Source organism: Mustela erminea, chromosome 11, assembly GCF_009829155.1.
Source record: "Mustela erminea isolate mMusErm1 chromosome 11, mMusErm1.Pri, whole genome shotgun sequence".
In the NCBI taxonomy this organism is placed as follows: Eukaryota; Metazoa; Chordata; class Mammalia; order Carnivora; family Mustelidae; genus Mustela; species Mustela erminea.
The window spans coordinates 45,265,024-45,289,882 of NC_045624.1; the positions used below are offsets into that span (position 1 = coordinate 45,265,024).

The 24,859-nt window shown below is 58.0% G+C and overlaps 2 protein-coding genes across 4 annotated transcripts in view; both read right to left on the minus strand.

Moving 5' to 3' along the window:
* Window positions 1–1,955: 1,955 nt before the first annotated feature.
* On the minus strand, window positions 1,956–15,283 carry AQP1 (aquaporin 1 (Colton blood group)). The gene is made up of 4 exons (XM_032306036.1): window positions 14,821–15,283; window positions 5,164–5,328; window positions 4,809–4,889; window positions 1,956–4,070 (listed from the first exon to the last, which is right to left on the minus strand). Exons 1-4 carry the CDS (start codon window positions 15,208–15,210, stop codon window positions 3,891–3,893), a joined length of 816 nt encoding a protein of 271 aa, XP_032161927.1. The 5' UTR covers window positions 15,211–15,283; the 3' UTR covers window positions 1,956–3,890.
* Window positions 15,284–16,220: 937 nt separating this feature from the next.
* Window positions 16,221–24,859, minus strand: part of MINDY4 (MINDY lysine 48 deubiquitinase 4) — a 118,432-nt gene continuing 109,793 nt past the window's right edge. For all 3 annotated transcript variants that reach the window (XR_004277122.1, XR_004277121.1, XR_004277120.1), the window contains 2 exons: window positions 19,270–19,334; window positions 16,221–19,011 (listed from right to left, as the gene is read on the minus strand). The gene's annotated coding sequence lies outside the window, so the exon portion shown is untranslated. The remainder of the gene's footprint in view (window positions 19,012–19,269; window positions 19,335–24,859) is intronic.

A 24,859-nucleotide genomic window follows, 5' to 3' on the forward strand; every position in this document is an offset into this window, starting at 1 on the left:
CACTGAGCCACCTCCATGTGCAAATCTCTGCTAGACCACGGGGGAGTCCCAGCAGGCAGCCAGCTGAAGGGGTATGATAGATGATCCCCACAAGAGCACTTCATGTGGGTGCTCACTTGAATTCTTGGCAGCTGGCAGACAAAGTCTGAGTCATGGAATCTTCCAGGAAATGTACTCTCTTCGTTAAAGTTAGATGAAGAAAATAGACAAGGGCTCTGGTTGCTCTCCCAGCCTTGCTCTAGCTCCAGTTTTTCCTGCAAAACTTCTTCTCTGTGCTGGGTTGGACAAAATGCAAGCAGAGCAGATGGGGGCTGACCTTTGGGAGTTGGGGTGTCTGGGAGTTGGTTCTGAACCTGTGGGCCAGAAGATGAGAGGACACCTGGGGCAGCCTCACCCTGAAGTCTTTGTCCCCAGGCCTGGAAGGGCATCTGAAGCTTCTTCGTTGGGCATTATTTTCCCTCAGAGAGCAGCATTGCCCTTCCCCTTCCCATATAGTCTTGTGGGAGGGGGCAACCTCTGGATAAGCAAGTTTAGCAGACAGTTCCCTCCAGAGAAAGGGGCAGGCAGGCCTAGAGGGCTCCAGGGAGGCTGGGGTGTGGCCAGTGCCAGGGGAGATGCCAGGGGTCTGGTGGTGATGAAGTGTCAGAAGCAGACACCAAGTCTAGGTGGTGCCCCAGAGTGAGCTGCACTCCTCTCAGTGCTGGAGTTCCTTCAGCCTGCCATTGTCCTTCCTGCTCCTGCCTCTGAACACCCTCCAGGCAGAGGAAGACGGGCTGGCTGGCTGGCATAGAACCAAACTTCCTGGAGTTCTTGACAAAACAGACCAGCACCTCATGGTGGGAGGAGCCTAATCTTTGAAGCCAGGCAAAGAAGGTTCAAATCCCAATTTTGCCACCACCCTGTTGTGTGGTCTTGGGCCAATCATTTCAACTTCAGGGGCCTCAGTGTCATCTGTAAATGGGGGCAGTCATCTCTCAGTTTTCTAATAGTGTTGTTTCCACTTTGAGAAACCAGCCCTCAGTGTGTGTGTGGTGGGCAGGGAGGCAGGTACCAGGGGCCTGTGTCCAAGTCTCAGCAACACAGACTTGTCTTTGGGTGTCCATCTCCCTTTCTGTCAAATAAGGACAGCCACAGCTGCTGTGTCCCCAGCTCTGAGAGAGGCCTTGAGTCAGAAGGGGTTTTGTGAGTTCAAGAAGGCTGAACAGAGCCCTGCTGGGCCCACACCAGCCTCCAGACTACATGGGGACAAATGGAAAAGCAGATGCAGACCAGTTCCCTGTCACCTTCAGGGCAGAGGACAGCCCATTCTGACCTCTCTTCTCTTCTGCCTGAGCAGACATGCCAGGAATCTGACTCAAGCCACAGATGCCTCCACAGGAAAACACATACCCCCACTAGGTGCGATACCTGCTTCCAGGATGGTAGGGGGCCCACAAGGCCTCAAGGCGCTAACTTGCTCTTTCCCCCTTAGCTACCACAGGTCCCCCTTCTCAGCCAGCTAAGCATCACCTGTGCCCAGCACAAATTCACTCTGTACTGATGCGTGAGCTCCTGACCAAATCTTGGGTCCCACCATCCAACACAGTTGTGGCCAGGGGCGGAAATGGGAGTGGAGGGACAGAAGGATGGACACAGGAGTGGCCCCTGGTGCTCCCTGGGCCACCCTCTGAGGAGGCCAAGTCTTGATGGGGATGTCACACTTCAAACCTGCTTTCCCCCATGTCTTTCGTACTCCGTCACCAAAAATGACCCCTAACGGGGGCAGAACTCTGCACAGGTGGAGCTCTGGGGTGAGGCTGTGTCCACCCACTGAGACCAGGGATTCTCGGGGCAGGAAGGCAGGCAGCGACTCCCCCTCAGACTGGGTCCGCAGTGTGGGCAGCCATCTCCTCTCCGACCCCGAGAGCCTTCGTAGGAACACAGTACCCAAAGAAGAAAAACTACAAGAAGCTCAGTTGACCTTATAAGTCATTTTCCTTTATTTTCTTAACATAGAATAAACTTCCGATTCCAAAGAGACACAGAGGCAGAGCGGACAGATGCGGGGTCCGGCAGGCAGCAGTCAGAACCAAGCAGGAAGTGGGCCTGACCCCCTCCCCTCCAGCACACCCCTTGCCCCTCCTGGCTTCTGACCCCTGCCCAGACAGAAACCGAGCAGCTGGGAATAAGAGGGGCCAGTCTCCCGGTCCAGGGAGTAGCCAGAGACATGGCCTCGGCTGCTAGGCCTGGCCAAATCATTTTCCAGCTGTGGGACCTTGGACCTCAGTTTCCTTATCTGTTAAATGAGCTAGAAGTCCCTGCCAGGGAATGATGGAGAAGAGAGTGTGTAGATGTTACGATGTGTTGGTGACCAGTTAGGGTTCCCTGGTTGTCCTGCTGCTTTAAGATAATCTGCAGATGGAGTCACTTGAGTTTTGTCACCATGATGGCTACAGGCTTGCTGGGGGACCTGCTCTGGCCCCAGTGGGATTGGACAGACCATGGAGACAACTGCCCCCAAAGCAGACTCTCTCCTCTGAGACGGTCCTGGAGTGGTGTTGGGAGCTACATCATAAGGCCAAAGACAACTATCCCCCCAGGTAAATGAGAAGGGAAGCCTGTGGCTTGGGGTCACATAGCAAGCCTGTGCAGGTCACCCAGCTGCCCCAAATGCCTCCAACCAGGAGTTCAGCAATAAGTGGGGGAATCTGCTCCTTCCCGCCCTTAGCATCAGCTAGGAGCTTGGAAGCCCCCCTCAGCGTCCAGCAAGGGCCATGTGCCTCCAGGGGCTGATCCGCATCATGGTCCCCTGGCCTCAGGCTTGGGGCTTCTGATAACGAACTTCCCTTTAATAAACACACACCTGCATAAGCGTGACCTGTGTCTACACTGGCAGGAGGAAGCGAAGAACCACAGGATAATTAAGATGATGCAACAATAGGTGGGCAAGGATGACTAAAACCCTGTGAAGGAGCATGGGTATTGCTCCTTTGCACTCCATCTGACACCTTCCTGCGACAGAGGACCCCATCCCTGCTGCATAGGGGTCAGCCCTGCTCCCCCGCGGACAGGGACTTCTCATGACCTGGGCTGTCTGTTGGTCTACTGCTCTGAACCATGTATGCATATGTCCTTGTGTCCTTGTGTTCGCACAGGTACGTGCTATAGCTCTCCCCTTGGGCAGGAACCAGGGCAAGTGGAAAAGCTGCTGGTCCATACTACACCTTCTAGAACCCACAGAGTATCTACACTTACAGAATGGAGAGGCCTCGAGCCTGGAGAGCTCTCCCTGTCCCTGTTCCCTCCCACTCTACAGATGGGGTCACAGGGGCCCTAAGATATGGACGATCACAAGGTCACGCAGCAAGTCTGGGGGCAGAGGTGGGGCCGGAGGTCGAGCCAAACCACAGGAATAAAGCCAGTCTGCCACTTGCCCTACCATACACCTCCTGGGATCTCCTCCCCTTGGAGCACCCTCGGGGGCACAGGGACTGTTCCAGAAGGAGGGCCACGCCCAAAGGCACAAAGCAAACAGGGCGGTGCCCAAGAGACCTGTAGCAGGCGAGTCATGGAGCACCTCTGGGATGAGGCGGACTTCCTGGCACACCTTCCATCACACTCCGAGGGGACAGCTTAGCAGGGTGGGTCCCTCTCTTTCACCTCCTCCATGACTTCAAGGGAGTGAGTGATTGATAAATCTTGGTCCCCAGGAAGCCCAGAGGCCAGGAAACAGAGAAAGAGAAAGAAAGTGATAGAAACAGTCCCGAACCAGGCTTAACCACGCAGTTCTGGAGGACCTTTGGGAAGTGACGTTGGCCAGCTTGTCAGAATGTCTGCAACAGGATTTTCCCCTCCCCGCCCTCCGCCCGCCCCTGCCCCGCCCCCACGTGGGTGCCCGGGCCAGGGCCTCTCTATTTGGGCTTCATCTCCACCCTCGAGTTGATGTCGTCGCCATCCAGGTCGTACTCCTCTACCTGGCCGCTGGTCCACACCTTCACGCGGTCCGTGAGGTCGCTGCTGCGCGGGGCCAGGATGAAGTCGTAGATGAGCACGGCCAGAGCTCCCCCGATGAACGGCCCCACCCAGAAAATCTAGGAACAGAGCGGACATGCTAAGGGGCTGTCCACCGACGCCCTGGGCTCCTCCTCTCCAGGGACATCTGCCCTGAGAGGCACCCCACCACCATCCCACGGCATGGGCTCCCTCCCCATCTGTGCCTGGATTTAGAGGCAGGCAGTGTCGAAGCCCAATGTCCTGATTCCAGGGCTCGCAGAGCAGGCCCAAGACACCCACTATCCCAGGACACTGCCAGTGGGCCTTTCCTTGCCTCCATGTGCCCCTGCTCGGGGTGCCTGGTGTGACTGGGCCAACCCTGTCCCACCCTCCCCAGTGTCAGAAGGGCCACAGGAAGGTCTAGCTTGATAAACGGTGGCCTGAAACAGTCACACGGACAGGAAGAACAGCTCCAACCGCTGAGCGCTGACTGTGCTGCGCTCAACCTACAGGTGGTGAGGCCGTCGGTCCCAGAGGCCACCCTGGGAGTTAAGTAGCGTTCACAACACCCAACTTCACTGCTCAGAGAATGACAGCTTGCCTGTGTCGCACTGAATGGGGAAAGGGCAGGGCCACGATTGGGTCTGGCTCCTCATCACGCTGCTGGGGCGCTGCACCCCATCACCCCCACGTCAGGCCACGCTTTCCCGACTTCCTCGGCCCTTTCGGTCTCCCAGAGCCTCCGTGATGAGAGGATGCCACAGGGTGGAGCTGGGACCGTCACTCAGCACCAAAACCTCCCGCCTCCCCCCGGGCATAGCCCTGTGACCCCTTACCCAGTGGTCCTTGAAGTTGTGTGTGATCACAGAGGAGCCGAAGGACCGGGCGGGGTTGATGCCACAGCCTGTGTAGTCGATCTGAGAGGGGCAGGGTGGGAGGCAGAAGGGGGAGATCCAGAGAAATAGAGACAGGGGGAGAGGGGACATCGTGACACACAGAGAGAGAACAGGGAGGTGACAATCAGACCCAGAAAAACAGGGGCACGCTGACCCAGAAAGATGGTCAGGAGGTCCCCATGCTCCCCTCTCAGAGCAAGAACCTGGCCCCAGTGTCCTACCCATGACAGGGTACCCCAACCGCCCTGCCTGGCCCTGTTCTCCCCATTCCCAGCTGAGGAGGCCCCACACTCACCGCCAGCAGGTGTCCCAGGGCCACGGAGAGGCCAATGGCAAGAGGTCCCGAACCCCCGAGGTCCCGGCGCCTCCTATCCGTGGTGGCGAGCACGCACAGCACGAGCTGCAGGGTGCCAATGATCTCGATGCCCAAGCCCTGACCAGAGTTCACACCAGGGGCCAGCTGTCGGGAAGAGGGACAGCAAGGTTCGTTGAGCAGGAAGGTGGGGACTGTGTCCTAGAGCCCGCCTACCCCGGGCCCAGGCACCTCTGTGTCCTTACAGCCCATCACAAGCCCCCCTGCTGGGCCCAGTGCGGGGGGGGGGGACAGTCCCCATCCCAGCACACAGCATGGGTAGTGGACACCAGGCTTTGTTCCTCCCATAGCATTGAGGAGTTGCCAACCCGGCCGCAGGTACCTGCCTCCACTCTCTGTGCTCTGCCTGGAGGCTGGAGAAGCCTGGGAGGAAGCGGGGCCTCTGCCTCCGGCTCCAGCCAGCGAGGGCATCCTGGGGTACCGGAGTACCCAGGGGAGGGGCAAGCCCCGCATGTGGGAGGGGCAAGCCCCGCATGTGGGAGGGTCCACCTGGACACATGGCTTCACACCCCACAATTCCAGAACATTCCACCCCATTCCCTGCTGCGTCTAAAACTCCCAAAGCTGGGGAGGGTCTTCGTTGATCAGCTAGCCCCGCTCCCTTAGTTTCTCTCCTTGAGGCTGTCTCCCTTGCTGCCCCACCCTCTGTCTCCTACCCCACCTTGTCTGTCTCTCCCTTTTCTTCTCTGCCTTCTCTGTTTTCCCCTCCCTCCTGGACCAGCACCCCCCCCCCCCCATCTCCCTGGCCACATCGGCCCCGCCACCACCGTCTGGCTGCCACTTGCTCTTGGGCCGCTTTTAGAAACATGACTCATGGAAAAAGAAGGGAATGGGAGCTGCCATGAGGTCATCAGAGCCCTCCCCCCGCAGCTGCACCAGGAAGACCCCACCCCAGGGAGCCCCCACACCCTCCCTTTTGTGGGGGTCCCAGGGGCCAGGTGCACCCACACAGGGGAGTTGAGCCGCATGGACAAAGGCCTACTGGCAGAGACACCCAGATGTGGCCATGCAGTCTGCTTCCTCCAGGTAGAGCTGGTGTGTCCAAATAAGCCTGAACTTGAAGTCTCGTCCTGGAGACGAAGGGAGAGGGGGTGGTCCTCCAAAGCCAAGGGGCATTTTATAAAACCCTAGTTGGGGGGCTCTCCTCCATCCCCCCAATCCCCGAGTTTTCTCAGCCCCACCCTGAGGCCATCTTACAAGAACAATTCTCTTCCCGCCTTTGTCTGCAGTCCTGGGTCACAGGGAAAGTGACTCACATCCCCTCCCCTAGGCTGCAGCCCCAGCTCTAGGCTTTTTCTGGCAGACCCCAGAACTGTGACCCCTCGGGCCAGCCAGACCTCTGGGCAATGCCCAGTTTTCTTACCATCCCTAGGTTGGGTGGTAGAGGCAGGAGCCCTGTGTTCAGGTCCAGACCCTCCCCCTTGCTGGTGCCATGGCCATGGCCTTTCTCCAGTCTGATCCTCAGTTTCCCTATCTGTAAAATAGCTTTCCCTGCCCACTTTCCAGAGTAGCTGGAGTTTCCAAGGCAATGGGGTAGGGAGAGTCTCGGGGCATTTGGGAAGGGCTGCAGAGGCAGGAGGGACCGGGACAGCTGTGGGTTTGTTCTTATTCTTTCTCACCTTATCTGCTGGACTGAGGGACAGGGGGAAGGGGAAGGGCCCTGCACAGGCTTGTGGAGACAAGAGTGAGGCCTGCCAGGAGCCATAACGAGCTCCATGGAGGTGAGGCCCATGAGACCGGGCCGACTTGCAGAAATGCCTATCCCCACTCACGCCTGCTGCTGCCCTCCTGACAGTCTTCAGGAAGCCCAAGGCTCCTCTTCCTGCTCTCTCCTTGGCTCTCCAGGCTCAGCCTAATTATTAGCTGGCAGGAGTCCGGAAACCAGGGCTGGCACGCTGATTGATGGAGCCATCATTCTAAGTGGCTCCTGCCTCCTAGCCTCCCCCATCCCCACCCTCTCACAGACATGGCCTGGGCAAGCTCATCTTCTCCCCCAATTCTTAACCAGGTCTGAGTACCCCAGCCCCTGCTCAGCCCAAAGGCACAGGTACTCATGCAAAGTGAGCAGAGCCAGGGGCCCAGGGCCATGCCCAGCTCTCTGAGTCTACGGGAAAGGGAGGGGGTGGCCACCTGCCCTGGGAACTCTGCGTTATACCCCCTTTCCTGACCACCCAGAGCCTTAGCTCAAACCGCATGGGTTGATGAACTTCTTCTCCCAATAGCCATCTCAACCAGCACCACCAGGAAGCCTCCCCTGATTGCTTCAGTGTCTGCTGAACACTTCTCCTTTGACCACCAACATACTTGTATGACTTACATTGGGCAAAACTTGATAATTCAGTACTGAAAGGGAGGGATAGTTAAAGGTCTGCTGAAAATGGATGTCCAGAAGAAAGCAGGTAAAAACTCAAAATAATGTTATTGTTTACAACCCATTAAATCAGAAACAATTGCTTAAATAGGGCTGATCTCAGTTGTGGTCACTTGGTATTGAAAAAAAAAAATGTTTGCACGTTCCCAGGGAGTTTTACCCAGCTTAGTCTTATATGCCACTGATTAAGTCCCCTTAAAAAAAAAAAAAAAAAAAAGAAAGAAAAAGAAAAAGAATCACATTAGTTTTATGAATATTTGAACAACAGAATAAGACCCACATTGAATCTGAAGCATCAGAAAGAAGCAAGCTCTCCATTTTCACATCAAATCCAGGTAAGTTCCCTCAAGGCCCAGTTCAGACCCCACAGACTCCAAGAAGTTTCCCATAGACCCTGGCTGGAATTACCTTCTGCGGCTGCACCATCAGGCTCTCACTGAACCGCCTGCAACTCTTGCCGGGAAGTAACCTCCCAGCCTCCTCTGTGGGTGCCTCAAACCCCTGGCCTGGGAGCTTGGTGAGGACAGAGTGGGGAGACCTTCTCTTCTTACTGCCTGCACCTCAGAGGAGACCCTTGCCGTATAGTGAAAGAAGCAGCATAGAATGCTGATTTTCTAGAACTCCTACCCTCTCTAGAGGCAGCCTGGCTCCAGGGAAGCTCTCTGGATTTAGGGCTGATTTACCTGCTTTTTGGCTGAGGCACCACAGGCCAGTCATTAGTTTTCATGGGTCTTAAGGGGAGGCCTGCACAAGCCTCTGTGAGGTAATGGATGAGGGGACTGAGACCCCGGGAGGAGATAGCAAAGCCACCTCATCCCAGCCAAGGATCCTGACTATCTACAGGTCCAGCCAAGGGACCTGGCTGTTTCCAGCTTGGACCGAGGAGCGGGTGGAAGATGGGTCTAAAGCGGTCAGTGTGACCCAGGCCCTGGGACGGTGGGACAGGGAGAGCATATGGGGCTGAGCTCTCTAGACAGCGGGCCTCAACCCATCCCTGCTGCCCATGGACAGAATGACCAAGGTCACTGCCTAGGCCCAGGGCCCCAACTCGACCTGGACGCCCTGGTGACTCATCCTCGGAAAACAGCAGGTTCCTAAATGGGCCTGGCTGAGCGTCCAGTCTTGAAAAACAGGGGAGGGGAGACTTCGAGGTCTGCCCTATTTGCCCACTGCCTCCAGGACTCAGCACTCACAGTCAGGGGGACCTCAGTGGGTGCTTTGTGTGCCTCTGTGTCTCTCTATAGGCTGGTGTCTGCAGGATCTAGGGGTGACCGTATGTGTCCGGGTGTGACTCTTTCTTTTTCTTTTTCATTAGCTATTAAGAGGCCTATTACATCATAATTGAATGACAAGTCTATCAAAGAGCTACATAAATTCGAAACCTGTATGCGCCAAACAAGATAGCCTAGAAAAAAATGACACCTGACAGAACTGTCAGGTGAATTTGGTCACTCAGCCACCAGAGTGGAAGAGTTTACCAGCCCTCTCTCAGAAATGGATAGACTAAAGCAGTCAGACACTATAAATAGCAGCAATGGGAAGGATTTGAGCCTCATAATTAACAAGCTTGATTTCGGGAAAATGCATAAAGCCCTGCACCCCAAATTTGAGAATATCCCCTCGCTTTCAGCCCCCATGTGGACATGCAGACCAGCTGGCCATGTGTTAGCCCGGGTGTCTTAGCTGTCTCTGAGAATCTTGATCACACCCGAGCCATCTCTTGCCACGGGGGAGCTCTGTGTGTCTGGGGGTCTCTCTGTGGCACATGGCCCTGCATGACCATGCTGGGCCTCTGGTGGAACTTTTGAGTGTGCCATCCTGTCCCCTGGCAGAAGTGCCACCACTAGCTAGGGACAGGGGTCGAGAAGGGAAGGAGGCCCCCGTGAGGGACAGAGTGAGCAGTGGATTTCAGAGCGTCCTTATTTGCTCCCAGAAGCCACTTCATCTTTCTGACAAGAAACAATACACAAAACAATGGCTTCCTCCTTCCCTCCCTCCTTCTTTCCTTACTCCAGGGCAGTCCCCACCCTCCTGCCGGGGAAAGGAAGAGGCTCATTGAGAAGCACTTATCCCACCCTCCTGGGATCCCAGGGCCTGAGTGGGACTGCCCAGGCTCGTAAATGTGCTCTACACCCACCTGTATGTGCCTCCCCTCCCCCGTGCTGTGTGTGTGTGTGTGTGTGTGTGTGTGTGTGTGTGAGTGACGTGTGTGTATGTGCACTTTAGAGCAGCAGAAAGAACGAAGGGCCAGGAGGCAAGCTGGGGCCCGCTCTTGCCCTGCCCTGATCAGCTAAACAACCCAACAATCTCAATGCCTCTTTGGCCTCAGTTTCCTGATCAATAAAATGGAGACACTGGCCCAGATGTTAGCCCCAGGATGCCTTCAGGCCTGACATGGAACCCCTGGCCCCAGGACCTGCAGTCACCCTTCTGGTCAGGATCGTCAGTGCAGGATTCCCACAGAGCCATCTGGACTGGGATCTCAATAGGGACAAAGCCTGTTCCAGGATCTCCTTCCCAGAGCAGCCAGAAGCAGGCAGATTCGACCCGCAAGCCCTTATGGACTTATGGGGGCCTTATGGACTCAGGGGCAGCCCTATCCCAATTGTATCCACCTCTCTATGGTCCCAGTGGTAGGATTTCAGGCCCTGATAGGAGCTGCTGCTGGAAATAGGGCATTTTCCAATTTTTTCTACCATCTATTGAGTTGGGGTTCTTAACGCCACTGGAGTGCAGCTCCTTGGTAACATGAAGATGGCCCTTCACTTAGCCCTGTAAGCCACCAATGGGGGATCAAGGAGCTCCCCAGTTCCTGGGGAAACGCCCTGGCTGAGGGGACATTGACCATGACCTTTTCCTGCCCACACCTGCAGGCACGTTGACTCAGCCCCAGCTATTCAGGAGGCCCCAGACCCACTGGAGCTTCCAGAGGGCAGGGACCATGCCCCTCCCACTCCCCCCACTTCCCCACTCCCAGGGAGGCTCTGCCAGCAAAAACGAGGGGCTCTTAGGGAAAGCCTTCCTGAGCCAGTCCCTATGGGGTGGATGATGTGGGACATGTCCGTCCAGCCTGGGGAAAGCCCTGATGCTGGAGGAACCCCCACTGGGTGGGGCCCTAGAGAAAGTGGGGAGCACTCCGCGGCTGAGCTCAGGTTGTGGGGCACTCCGTGGAATTGGTCTGCGATGAAGTAAGGGCTCAAGACATGAGAAGGAGGCCGTGACCTGGGGGCCAGGAGGGAAGGCGAGTCCTCACAGACTGGGCTGCTCCCGCAGGCTATGTCCCCTCTCACGGCCTCGCCCCTTTCAGACAAGACGTTGCAAGAGTGAGCCCTGGGTAAGGCCAGGCTTTGGGGTGGGCAGCACGGGCCTGGCAGGGCTACTCCAAGGCCCCTCACAGGGAAAACCGCCTCAGAATTTTCCGTGGTGAGGGAAGTCACCACAACGCTCCCGCCTCTCTTCGCCCTCCCCCTCATCTGGTTCCGGCTGGAACCGGTAATTATAGGTCCCAGCTAGGGCACCTCCACCCAGCCCCCAGCCTCCTCTCTAAGCACGTCCATCTGAAAACTGGCTTCCTTTCACCAAACCACCCCCAACTCTGAAGAAGGTGGAGGGACCCTCATCCCTGGAAGGACTCGTGGCCAGTGCGGGCGAGGGCGGCTAACAGGGAAGGGACAACCCTTTCATTCTGTGCTTAGGGAAACTTAGCCCAGGAAACTGGGGAAGGTGAGAGTTTAGGGCTGAGATCAGGTCCTGGATGGAGCCGACAGAGGCAGTCCCCTGGCAGTCAGGCCCAGAATCAGCAGGGCTGAGAGAAAGACCACAAAGAGGAAAGGTTTGCCCTGCCTGAGCCCCTCGGGGGCTAAAATCCCAGGCCTCCAGTCCCCTCTCAGACACAGGCAGACACTAACCTCAATCCTGACCGTCCGCCCTCCAGAGCCCCAGCCTCCCACCAACCCCACCCTGCAACCCCCCGGCTCTGGCCTCCCACTGCCACCTTGCCTGCGCTCATGCCCTTTCTCTGCCTGGAAGCCCTTTCCCTGTCTCCACATTCAGGGTCCCATGGCACTTCCTCCTTGAAGCCTTCCTGGCCCTCCCCACGGCTCAGAGGCAGAAATTCCCTTGCCGCCCGGACACATCTTATCACACCTGCCTCCTGCCCAGTATCACAGGCCGCTGTGCTGTGCGAAGGGCTTATCTCACCCACCAGGGGCCTTGGTCGCCCAGGGTAGGGAGCTGGCTGACTCAGCGCCCGCCTGGCTGCCAGCAGTCCTAGTCCAGTTTGCGGGGAGCATGGGTGAATGAGCTAGAGAGGGGAAGAATAAAAAAAGAGCCGGCAAACAGTCAGGACACCGAGGTTCGGGAGCATCTTTCATTTCGCAGAGCCTGGACACGCCCTGTGTCTCTATTTCACAGATGGAAACTAAGGCCACACAGGCGAGACCGCTGGCATGAAGACTGGTAGTGTCTGGGTAGGGCAGGGCCAGATAAGGCCACCAACCCCTGACTCTAACACTCTCATTTTGGGCCGAAATTAGGGTTTGGCTCTAAGAACCAGCCAGGATCCTATAGGCGGGACAGAGGCCCATGGTCTCTCCAGGGCGTATCCCAAGCCCTGACTCAGTGAGAAGAAAGTTGTCCCCACTATGCCCCTGGGGACACCCCCTGACTCACCCCAACCACTTCCTGCCGCTTCTTTCCCTATTTTCCTTAGGAATCTCCATGCCAACAAAGGGCTCCACCTCGGTTTGGGCCAGGGTGGGGTCCAGGGCCTAAGGGGCTGTGGGAGCCTCCCTCAGAGCCTGGAGGAAAGAGTGTGTCACTCGCTGCATAGATGGCTCTCTGCCCCTCTTGAGACATTGGGACCACCTGCCAGCTGCCTTCAGATCCCTTCAGGATCTGCAGGAGTCCCTGGGCGAGATGCTTTGTTTCTAGGCCCAGCACTTGTACTTCTGAACCCCCAACTTCCACGGTGTAGACAGGACAGTTCCTGCGTCCCACCCCAACACTCAGTACCCCTATGTTCGGCATGCCCCCCTCTTGGACTCGTCTTAGCCAGACCCTCCTGGGAACAGTGATAATAAACTCAAGTCTACAATGTAAGCCTGCTGGTAGTCCAGGCAGGGCCAAGAAATATCTAGAGACCTAGGTTCCCTCTTGGAGTCTCAGGGTCCTCAGCTCTAGGGCAACTCGACGAGTTAGCTGCAGACAGGACTTGAACCTGGTGTGCGTGCCTCCCAGACCCGGCTTGACCCCAGCCTGAGCCAGTCCCTTTTTCTCCTCCATCAGCAACCTGCCCAGCACAGGCATCCAGGTAATTCTGGAAATTAGAGGCCAGAGAAGGGAAAAGACACTGGAGCAGGGTGCAGCCAGATCACGACACCATAGCAGGCGGCCGCCCTCCCTGCCTCTACCTAAGATGCCCACATCAGAGCACAAAGTTGGCCAACAGATGCCTGTCCCACCTGTCCCTCGAGAAGGTAGGTCAAGATGGGACAGGTCTGCAGAGATTCAACCCCTCCCCTTATGAGGACCTCCTTCCCCCCACCTCCCACCATCACACCCCACTGTGAACCTGACCCTACCCAGGGACCACCCCCTCGGGCACCAGGCTCTGCCCTTCCATAGAGACCGAGGCTTGGAGCTACGCGGCCTGCCAGAGCTCCGGTCCCTTCCACCCACCTCGGCCACATCTTTCCCGACTAAAGTCTAAACTCCAGCCTGCAGGCTAATCTTCAATCTTGGGCCGAGCAGCAGTTGGCTCTGCAAGGGGGCCGGGCAAGGTGTCACTGTGACACCAGAAGTGCTAATCCCCCCGCGGCAAGGCCGTGCCAGCTGCCCTCTGCACCAGACCTTACCAAGCCTCCCCCCAGCTGCAGCGCCAGGCTCTGAACTTTGGCTGGGAAGTAAGGGAACAATTGCTATAATCGCCTGCCACCGTCTCTGAGGAGCCCTTGGCCACCTCCCTCGGTGTCCGTACACCTGCCCGCCTGCCCTGCCCCGGCCGGCCTCCTTTCTGTAGATCCGATTCCTCCTCGGTGCTCCTTCGTCTCTCCCCTTCCCTGGGAAGGCACCCTCCAAGCCTTCCTCAGCCTCTCTCAGGACAAATTTCCCCCTGCTGTGGCCCAAGCCTGGTCTGAGTTTGCACTTGGCCGAGGGGTTGGAAAAGCCCTGGTCTGCGACAGCAGGAAACTGCCGCCAACGGCCAATTAGCAGGGCTAAGCAACTGGGGAGGAATTCTTTACAGCAGCCTGCCCCCAACTCACCAACATCTGCTCACCATTCGTGCCCCCTGCCCAGACCCCACTAGAGCCAGGAGCAGCGGGCATACACAGGTACATGCTCACCCCTGCCTGCTTACACCACTGCACGAGCGCTTGCAGACGTGCTTCCAGAAGCAGGCACACACGGGAACACGCGGCTTACACAAGCCCGGAGACCCATGCCGACATCCACGTGCACACACTGTTCACACACACAAATACATGTGCCACACCTCACGGGGCTGGTGGCAGAGTGCAGACGGGAGGCCAGATGTCCCCACCCCAGCCACCACCCCACACTGCAATCCAGGAAAGCCACCTGCCAACAGTCCAGAGAAGGTTTTCTCTCCCCTTCCACCCCCAGCTTGGTCTAATTCCTGGGGGCCAAGGAGTTGGGGGGGGGCTTTCTCCTTGAAGGCGGTGTGTTCGGGCACCTGTGTGTATGCGGGGCGGGCTGGGGACCCGTGGGGCCTCCCACCTGGGTCCTGCTCACTCTTGCTGACCCGGTGCAGATGCGCCGGGACTCTGGCTCAGGGTGGCTGGGGACAGTGGGCAGTGTCTCCCCAGGGTCCAGGCTGTAGGAAGAGGGAGTTGGCCACCCCGGCAGGCTGAGGAGGGATCAAGAAACTACAGCTGAGGGGTAAGGAACTGCTGGCCCCAACCTTAGTTGGGGGACTAACCTCAGAGCTTAGTCCCTATAATAGACGCCCACAGGGGACATTGGCAAGACAGCTGTTGTCTGGGTCTCAGCCTCCCACAGTGCCTGGCAGAAAATGGGCTCCGGGCTGCAGATGTAGCTGAGCTCCAGCCCCGAGTCCACATGACCGCCAGCCACCTAATGTCCTCTCTGCTCCTCAGTGTCCCCATCTGCACGATGGGTGGAGAATGAAACCCCAACCGTCTCTGCTCCCCGCCAGAGCCCCAAGTGCCTGGGGCCAACCCCCTTACCTCATTTCGGCCGAGTGAATTGTCCGGCAGGGAGGAGGTGATGCCCGAGAGGATGGCGGTGGCCACGATGGCACCCACGCACTGGGCGATAATGTACATGACGGCCCGGAGGATGCTGATCTGACAGCTGAGCAGCAGCCCCAACGTGACGGCCGGGTTGAGGTGGGCACCACTAATGTGGCCCACACTCTGGGCCAGTGTGGCGATGCTCAGCCCGAAGGCCAGGGACACCTTCACGTTATCCTGGGGCGCACCTGCTGTCTGGTTGTTCCTCAGCGGGTAGTTGAAGCCGAGAGCTGAACCGATGCTGATGAAGACGAAGAGGGTCATGGCCAGGAACTCGGCCACCACGGCCCTCCAGAAGAGCTTCTTCTTGAACTCGCTGGCCATGCTGGCAGGGGGCTTGGCTGGATACCGCTGCCTGGTGCTGGACTCCCTCTGAGAGCTGAGCCACAGCCCGGGCTGGGCCTATTTATAGGGCCCCGAGTGGTTGTGGGGGGAGGAGAGGAGGGGGGAGCACAAAGGGAGGAAGGCCTCTCTTTGCTCCTGGCCCGCCCCATACTGCACGGGCCTCCTCTCAGCGATGGATGCAGACACAGCTCTGCTGTCGGCCTGCCAACTTTTTTCCCTCCCTCCTCTCCCCCCTCCCTCCCTCTCTCCCTCCGCCCTCAGCCCTGCCCAGCTCCCGGAGGCAGGCAGGAGGCAGCCACAGCTCTAATAGGCTTTGGGAAATTCCTCCAAGCTGGCCCCACTCAGGGGGCCAGAGAAATTCAGGTGTCCCCGCCCTACGTGCAAAGCTCAGGGGGTGCCCATGGGCAGAGCCAGGAGCTCTGGATGGGGCGGGGTGGGTGGGCGGGCTGGACTCAGCAGGTGGACGTTGCCTTCCCTGGAGGCGGGGCGCCATGAATCCTGCTTGCCTGGCCTCCCCATCCTGCCCCCCAGTGGGGTCAGTCTAGAGACAGGGGCCCAGGGGTCCCCAGGGCCATTCTGGGCCTCCTGCACCTCAGCCCCAGGCCTGGCTGCTGGATGTCACTTTAGGGATGTCCCAGGGCCCCAGCACCACAGGCCTGGCCCAGCTAATGGAGGCCCACAGACATCAGGAGGCACCGAGAGCTCATCTGTGGCCCACCCTGTACTCTGTGGTCAAGGGCAGGCCCGAGATAGGCAGGGACGTGGAAAGTACCCGCTCTGGGAGGCCTCATGCTTCTGGAGCAATTTGAACTAATTTCAGGGCAGATGGAGAAAGTGGGGTCCGTTTAGGCTTTTGTTCTCTCCGAAGCTGCATGCTGGCAGACCACAGGGGTGAGGGCAGACAGGGCAGGCTAGCCTGGAGACAGGAGGGCAAGAGGAGAGAAGGAGAGAAGGCCCAAGAGAAAGAGAGAGACAGAGACACCGCCTGAGAAGGGAAGAGAGAAGACAGACAGACAGCAGAAGACGGACGGACAGAATGAAAGAGGAAAAGGGAAGCAGAATGCCCACAACAGTGGAAGTGAAAGAGAGATCTCAGGCCAGGCTGAGAGGGAGAGATAGGCAGGGAGCACAGAGGGTGAGGAGACAAACTGGAAAAAGAGGAGATAAGACTGGAACCAGAGGCAAGAAGCTAAAGGGGAAAGATGGGGGGAGGGGAGGGGAAGAGGCCACTCTGCAGAGCCCTATGGTCCAGCCTGTGCCCTATCAGAGACCCCACAGCAGCCGTTTAGCTGTACAAGCAATTGGACTCCCACAGCCTGGAGCTCCTGCCTGCCTGGGGCCGGTAGAGAGGAAGAGCAGCCAGGCGGCACACGGCGGGGGGCGGGGGGGGGCGGAGCCAAGCCTGGGAGGGAGGGGCCCTCTCTGGTTCTCTCCTTCCACCTTCCGCAGGCCCCTCCTCAGTCCTACACGTGAGTGTTGGCTTCTCCCCATTTTACAGGAGGCAAACTGAGGCTCAGCAAGGGGAAAGGCAGCTCTAAATTCTGCATGCGCCAAGGGCAGGGCCAGGATGAGCATGCAGGTCTCACGCCTCCTGTGTGCGGGCCATCCACGGATGACGATACCAGCGCCTATGGGCCGCCCTTTGGCCCACCTGTGGCACACATTACAGCCACCCTGGAGCAGGGATGAAGCGCCCAGGAAGCAGCCTGGGATTCTCTGGGAGCAGGAGGTCCACTGAGGGTGGGGGGCTGCGGTCACCGAAGTCCACCTGCATGCCCGAAGGTACTGGATGGGGATGCAAGGCTGGGGGTCAGCGCAGTGGCGGGTGGGCACTGTGTGCTCTGAAAGTCCCAGCTGCTGGAAGTCATCTGTGCCTTAGTAACCCTCCAAGAGAGGGACCCAGCCCGACTGGGCTCCTTCCCAGAACCCGCCACGCCTTTCCTCAAGGCAGCTCTTGTTTGGCTCTCCATGCCCCAGGGAGCTCCTCGTGCCCTGGCCCTGGACATCCACAGTGTCCTCCAGCCCCCTGAGCTTCCTGGACCCGACAGGGCCCACATCTGTCCCGGCCTCCCACCTGCTGCAGGGATGAGGGATGCTGGCAGGTAAAAGGATTCCGCCTGGACGCCTGGGGATGGCAGCAGGCCCACAAGGACCACTGGGCTCAGGCCAGTGTTGGGGTACAGCACCTCAGAGAAAAAAAGGACCCTCCCGTGACAGGGCCCACGGGCCAGGTCAGGACCCATGTAGCTGAGGACGCACAACGTGCTACGTGGGTGCGAGTCACGTGGGACATCCTAACTTGTCCACCAAATATTTATTTGGTGCATGCCATGTGCCATCCTGTTCTTATCTTTGGGGAGACAGCCATAAACCAGATAGCCTAGCTGCTTGTCCTCCCATAGGCTCCATGTGTGCACCCAGGCTGGTGGCGCTTGCAACTGTCACGGGCACGGGGGTGAGCACATACTTGCTAGAGGCCCACATCCTTCCGGAGCAGGGTTGGACCCAGGGGACCCAGAGGAGGCAAAACACTTTGGCCAGAGAAAATCAGCTACCCACCAATGTCAGGATGATGTGAGGGTCCTCAGGACAATACCCCGGACACCAAACCCTGTCCCCCTATTAGCATGGCTTCTGACTTACATGCTGCCCACTGTTCTGTTCCCTTGGGCAAGGCTCTGCCATCACCAGGAGACACCATCCAAAGGCAGACCTCTCTGGAATAAGGCCCACCTCACTCACCCACCATCTCCCACAATACCAAGGGGCCTGTGCAGCCTCGGCCTGACAATGTCAATGTCAAAGGAAGAGGACTGCCCCTGGAGCCCAGATCCAGGAAGGCCACGAACCTCATGACCTTCTTCTCCCTGGTCTGCCACAAATTCTGCCCAAGCAGGGAAGGAAGGGAGGTGAGGAGAGAGGGAGGGAAGGGGGGAGAAAGGAAACCGTGCCTGGCTGACGGCTTGTCTCCACCACAACCCTGGAATGCTCCGAGGGTAAGGGATTTGCTAAAAGGTGGCAGAACTAGGATTAGAACTCAGGACCCCCTAATTCCCAGAACCCCAGTCTGGTTCTCTGCCGGCCTGTCAAGGAAGGCTCCTGATGGCCCCGTTTCCCAGATGGAATCCTGAGTTTTGATGGCCCAGTTACAAGTACAGGACTGAGGGATCCGGACCCCAGGATGGGTCGGGGACGTGGGGGTAATAATGAGAAGACCGTCCCCGACTTCTCTGTATAATTGGGGTGGGATGAGGGGCAGATGGGGAAGGAAGCATTGAGCTGAGAGTGGACGCACAGGGAAGCCAGGGAAGGCCAGAGCTACGCCCTCACCCCGCGTAGTCCCACCAGCCCCGGGAGCTTGGGCTCTGGGGCAGGGTGCCGCCCCCTGACCAGCTCCTCCTCCAGGGTGACCTGACTCGGTGAGCAACCGAGTCCCTCCCTCCCATGGCCAGTGGCATGGGCCCAGGCCTGATCCCACAGGCCTGAGCCAGGCTAAATAAGGGGGACTGCCCTCCCCACCGACTCCTGAGTCCTGGGCGGGGCCTGAAGCCACTCAGTCCCGGGCACTGTCTGGCCCTCCCAGAGCAACGGTCTCAGAAAATGATTTTCCAGATGTGCCTTATTCCTGACGTGCCCAGTGAGGCCCACTTTCCAGTCAGAGCTGGCTGTTCCCAGGACAATCTGGACTCTAGCCCCACCGATGCTGTGGGAGAACCTCAGGCTTTGTCCAGAGCTGGGTGCACAGGTCCTCAGACGGATGTTAAGGTTCAGGACCTCAGGCTGTGTAGAGAGAAGATGCCCACGGGTGTGGCCAAGGCTGGCGCTCTCTTAACCCGAATCTTCTTGGAGCACAGGACAGAGGGGCTGAGGGGAGTGGACCCTGCCTACTGGGCAGGGCAGGGATTTCCACCCACAGGCTGGGTTGTGGGAAACAATGACTTCACTCCCTCTGGGAGGCCCACCAGGAAGATGGAGTTTGAAGCGGAAGGGACCTCTGATAGCAGACGGGCTGTGACCACGCAGTCACCATCGGCTTACCAGTATGCTGGACAAATCCAGAATCTCTTAGGCTGTCCTGAAGGGAGGCAGAGCACTAGAGGCGGCTGGGAAGATAGGACAAGGCCCCAGGGAGGGGGTGAAAAATAACAGAATGCTTTCTCCCAAAGAATCCCTCTACCCCCACCTGTTCCCCAGCTCTGCCCCCTACCAGGGTGCTCTGTGCACCCCTCCCCTGACCTTGATCAAGGACCTGACAGCCTGGCTCTTGTCTGCACAGATGGGGCCTGTCCCCCATGCCCCCCACCCTGCCACCACTGCCGGGGAGATATGGGCCAAGGAGGCATGGGCCGGTGAGGCTCAGCCAGCCCCCCCACCCCTGAGCTTGGGGGAACAGAGAATGGACCAAGGTCCAGAGCACAGAGATCAAAAAAACAGACAGAATGTCCCCCATGCTCCTCAGCCCAGTCCTCAAGGCACCCCACGTACCACCATCCCTTCCCAGCTCCAGACCGGGGCCCTGGTTCCTGTGCCCCCAGGCTCACTGTTCCCGGATATTTGCATGTACACTCTTCCCCTGCCAAGCACCTTCCTTCCTTGCCCTTCCCAGCCACACCACCACACCACCTCTGCTGACCCCCTCCTCCGTGGTGACTGTGGTGGTTAAGGCCATGCACCCTCACCTCCAGAGCCGGTTTCTCACCCCCACCCATCCTCTAATGGCCTTGTATGGGTGAGAGTGGTTCAAGCACAGGGCTTGCACCTTCTCCCTCCCCTTCCACTGTGCCCCCAGCAGAGCTGAGCTTGGGGCTGAGCATAGGGGTGGGGGTGGACAGGGAGACGATCCAGGAGGTGTCCAAGTCCCCTGAAAGACAGCACCCACCTCTCAAAGCCTGTGTCTCTGTCTGACAGAGGACTCCTGGCCTCTGGCCATTCAGGCGTCACACAATCCCCCTGAATTCAAAACCGGATTTCGTGGGCCACCAGTAATTGTCCAGAGGCAGAACAATTCAGGAAACTTTCTAAGCTACTTCTCCTCTTGCCGCCTTCCCCCACCCCTGCCTTCCCCGAGCAGTATTGTGTGGCTCATTGTGTGTGTTGGGGCCGGGGGGCAATGTCAAGCCTATTTCTGGAAAGTGGAATTTTCTATTTTGATGTTTTACCAATTCTCCAGCAATGGCCTCATTCGATGCTGTAGGGGAGGGGCCTGAGCGACAAGATGGGGACGGTTGCCCTCTGCCCTGCTAGGGTCGATGAGCTTTTGACACGCCCCATCCAAAGATGGGAGCAGGGATTCGAGAATGGGCTGGACTCCCAGGCCTGAATGAGGGTGCCTTGAGGACACAGGGCTGCCCCCTGTCCCACCCCCATCTCTGTTGGACTGGAGGAGAGAAGAGAGAATGAAGTCACGGTTTCCCTAGCCCTGCCCTACGAGCAAAGAGGCCCTGCTGGGCCAGGAGGGAGGCATCCCTCACTTCCAGAAAGTGCTGGTGGCAACATTTTTGCCGGGTTGCCAGACCCACACTTGGGGGTCAGGCAGGGCAGAGGACTCTGCCTGGAGCCCGCCTCTGCAGTATGGGTCCTGGGAAGAGAGGTCTTCATCATATGTAGAAGTGACTTTGGAGCAATTCCTTGCCCTGGGCACACACTTGCCCCCTCCCCTGGCCTGGCTGCCACCACAGCCTCCGCTCCCTCTCCAGGGCCCTAGCCCCCAACCTGGGCCTTCCAAAATCTCCTGTCTGTGCCTTCTTAGATCATAAAGCATCAAGATCGGGAAAAGAGGCTCCAATAGCATTGAATCTAATGGCCTCATTTTACATGTGGGGAAACTGAGGCTCAGAGAGGCAAGGTGGTAGGCCCAGGGTTCTTTTGTGGGCTGGTGGGGGGGTGGGGTAGGCAGGACTGGAGTCCAGGTCTCTGAGCTCCTGTGTAGACCTGGTCTGCTAGGCATGGCCTCTTCCTCCTCCCTTCTCTGCTTGGTAAGATGCCACCTTCTCCCTGGACTCCAGCAAAGACTCGGAAAAGCGCCTTCCCTGAGCAAAAAGCCAGAGACCTGGGCAGCCAGAGAGTATCCACAAGGGAACTGGCCTTCCACCACCCCCAGCCCCCAGGACCTGAGGTTTCAGTCTCCCAGCAGGCCCTGAGCCAGTGTAGAGGGACATTAGCCACCCCCCACCAATGCTGTTGTCCCCAAAGTGTCTACCCCTGGGGTCTTCTCAACTTCGGAGATTTCCAATGGTACCCTGCCCCTGTCCCACCCTGCCCCACCCCTCGCTGATAGCCAGTGTCCCCAGAGAGAGTGTCCAGGTGCCCCCAGCAAGTCCTACAGGCAGGGACCGTGATTCCATCTCCTCCTGCTCCAGCCCCTGTCCTGGATGCCCCCAGGCCATCTGGCCTCCTGGCCTCACTGCCCTCCTGGGGGTCCTGCTGCTGCTGCCACTCTGCTGGGGCTCCCTCAGCTGGGTCTCCTCCTGAGAACTGCCACGGCTGCTGGATCCTGCCCCAGCTGCCCCCTTGGTCCCATCACCCACTCTGGGTGGCCCTTGCCTCCTCTGGGTCCCACTTCTATGGCAAGCTGGGTGCTTCCTGGGCCCAAACCCTCCCTAGCTTCTTTGGCTTGTCCCTGCAAGCACAGGCCAGCTAGGATCCAGCAGTCGGGGCAGGACCCGGCCCAGATGCAGCCTCGTGCTCCTTCCTGGGCCCTATGGCAGGACTGCTTAGATGCCAGTGGGTTCCAGAACTGCAGAAAAATTGCTTCTCTGTGCTAGTGGCAGTGCTCACAGCTCACCACCAGGATGAATATGTTCATCTTTATACCAATGCAGTCCTAAAATTCAGCTTTAAAGTCTTTTAGGGAGGAAGAAAGAGACCCATGAAAGCAAAAGAGCCCAGGGTCCACAAAAGTCATAATGTGGGGGCACCTGGGTGTCTCAGTGGGTTAAAGCCTCTGCCTTCGGCTCGGGTCATGATTCCAGGGTCCTGGGATCGAGCCCTACATCGGGCTCTCTGTTCGGCAGGGAGCCTGCTTCTTCCTTTCTCTCTGCCTGCCTCTCTGCCTACTTGTGATCTCTGTCAAATAAATAAATAAAATCTTTAAAAAAAAAAAAAGTCATAATGTGGCCTGACTACCCCCCCGCCACAGCAACCCATGACCACTACCACCACCACCACCACCACCACCGCAGCCAGACAGCAGCGCATGGAGCCGGGACAGAGAGGAGTGGGCTCCATCTGAGCTCAGCCTGCCCACTCCAGTAATGACAGCGCATTCCTGGGCTGAGCCGTGTCCTCAGCCCTCTCCTGCACGGAGAGCCTTGCATCCCTCTTGCCCACCCTTGCCAAGCCACACCTGGCAAGGGTGCCACCCCAGAGGCTCAGCTGTCCCTTCCTCCTCCCCTGACAGGGCACGAGCTTTCATGCTCATGTGCGAGCACATACACACACACCATGATATGTGCTTGCACACATGTGTATGCACACATGGGCAGTGCACACCAGCATCACAGCACAACACATAGCACTCACATATGTACGTACACATACACAAACACACGGGCATACTCGAACATGCTCGAGTGCACATTATCTCCTCACATGCACACGTGCAAGCAAATGCACAGATGAAAGACACACACGGTGGCCATGAAGCCCTGCCACCCCTCCACTGTGCATAATCTGGACTCTGCTGCCTGTACCCTGAAGCCAGGGACTCTGCATGGTCTCTCTGGCAACTCTCACAGCTGCTCACAGCCATGGCCTCCTGTGCGGCTGGGAGTCCGGGGCCTCTGTCATCCCTTCTGCTTAGCGGGGAGCTGACTTTAAATGGGGAAGAGGAGGAGGCATGGGCAAGAGGAATGCCGTGGTGAGCATTTCTGTCCCTGCACAGCTCCGAGGTTCCTCTCTTGGGGACACTCTCTGTGTGTCCTCGTCTCTTCATTTCCAGCCGGTACCCTCACCCTGGGTGGGGACGGCAGCTGGATCTGACCCATCTCTCTGCTCACAGCCAGGTGGGGAGTAAGCCCAGTGTGCAGAGAAGTGCAGGAAAGTTGCAAAGGTGAACAGAGCCAGCCATCTGCCAGCCAACCAGCCAGTGTCAGGAGGGATGTGCTCGCCCCACCCCCCGGAGCTGGGAAGTGCAGGTTCACCTCTGGGACCGCCCTCTCACTCTGTGGCTTCCTAGGATGTCATGATGCTGTGGGCTGGGGCTGGCAGAGGTGAGTCTAGGAAGGCGGGAGGTGCCCACTCTTGTCCCCATCCACTCGGGACCCCTCCCCCTGTGGTCCGCTCTGGGGATTCTATTCATGTGAAGCCAACATTCCTGGAGCCCACAGGGCCAGCAAGATCATCTCACACAGGCAGATCGCTGTCTTGCCTAATGAGAAAATGATGACATGGCCCCCTGCCCTGGGCCCCTGTGCCCAGCCAAGCTCTGGCTCTCCCCAGCCCCCAGGGCCACCGGCTTCACCCCAACATGCACACACCTCCTGCTCTGTGCTATCATTCTGCAGGAGTCTCCATAAGTCAACTCACAGAGCCCCCGGGCCACCCCCTCCGGAGCCTTCCTGTCACCACCTCTCAACACCCAGGGAGTTAGACCATTAGGATAGGAGGGCCTTCAGGTCATTAGGACAAAAGTAAACTGAGGCCATGGGCTGAAATGGCTTCCCCATTGTTGAAGCCAGGGCCTGAGGGGTTTCAGTTACAGCGTCTGGAATTCAGGAAGCCCAGGTCCCCTTATGGCGATCCTGCCTCTGCCCAGGCCAGGCCAAAAGAGGATAAATATACAGTGTTGGCAGCAGCCAAGGGGGTGGTGAGAGGTCTCCCTGCAAGCACTCTGTGTTCATGAGCCAGAAGTCCATGGAAGTGGCCATTTTTAGAGCCCGCCGGAAAAGAAAAAACCTGGTTTAGCTGTCTGCCTGCCTCTTCCACTCATCCCACCTCGCCAGTCTAAGGATAAGTGAACAGAAGAGACCCAGGCCAGGGGTTCCCTAGTGGTTGGGGGCCAAGACTCACAAATACAAGGCAGTCAGAGGAAGAGCCCAGGTGAGGTTATGAGCTGGGTGTGAGAGAGTGATCAGTGAGGGTAGGAGAAATTCTGGTAGCCTTCCTGGAGGAGGCAGGACTTTGAATCATGGAATTTCAGGATCTGAAGGGATCTCAGAAGCCTCCTAAAATCACATATCATCAGACCCAGGGTTCTCCTTGATACTCTCCCTTCCAGAGGGCTATGACCCTCTCTACATGAGGACTTCCCCCACTGGGACAGTTCATGGGAATGGTTAGAGAATTGCTTATGCGTAGACACAAGGATCTATTTTCTAAGGGCTGCTACTTCTCAGGTGGGCCAATCCCAGGACTCTCAGGCCCTCTCTGCTCCTCACCATCCTGGTAGTGGGGCAGAGGGAGGGTGTTAGGGCTGGGCACAGTCATACCTGGACAATCCCATTACCCCAGGAGTGGCCAAGAGCCAAACCATATGAAGACCACCTTGGTCCACGAGGGAATAGACAACTGGCTCATGGAGGGTCCCCTCTCCTGGGCACTTGTCCGCCACCTGTCTCGTCCCTATAGACAACAACTTAAGGGGGCACCCATCCCACACCGCTCAGTTACCTGAACCTGCCAGAAAGCA

Excerpts from the sequence above, each read along its gene's own strand:
- AQP1 (XM_032306036.1), bottom strand. The coding sequence starts at position 15,210 with ATGGCCAGCGAGTTCAAGAAGAAGCTCTTCTGGAGGGCCGTGGTGGCC. Across the intron at positions 5,329-14,820 it reads ATTCACTCGGCCGAAATGAG|CTGGCCCCTGGTGTGAACTC; the intron begins GTAAGGGGGTTG and ends TCTTCCCGACAG. Across the intron at positions 4,890-5,163 it reads CCCTGGGACACCTGCTGGCG|ATCGACTACACAGGCTGTGG; the intron begins GTGAGTGTGGGG and ends TGCCCCTCTCAG.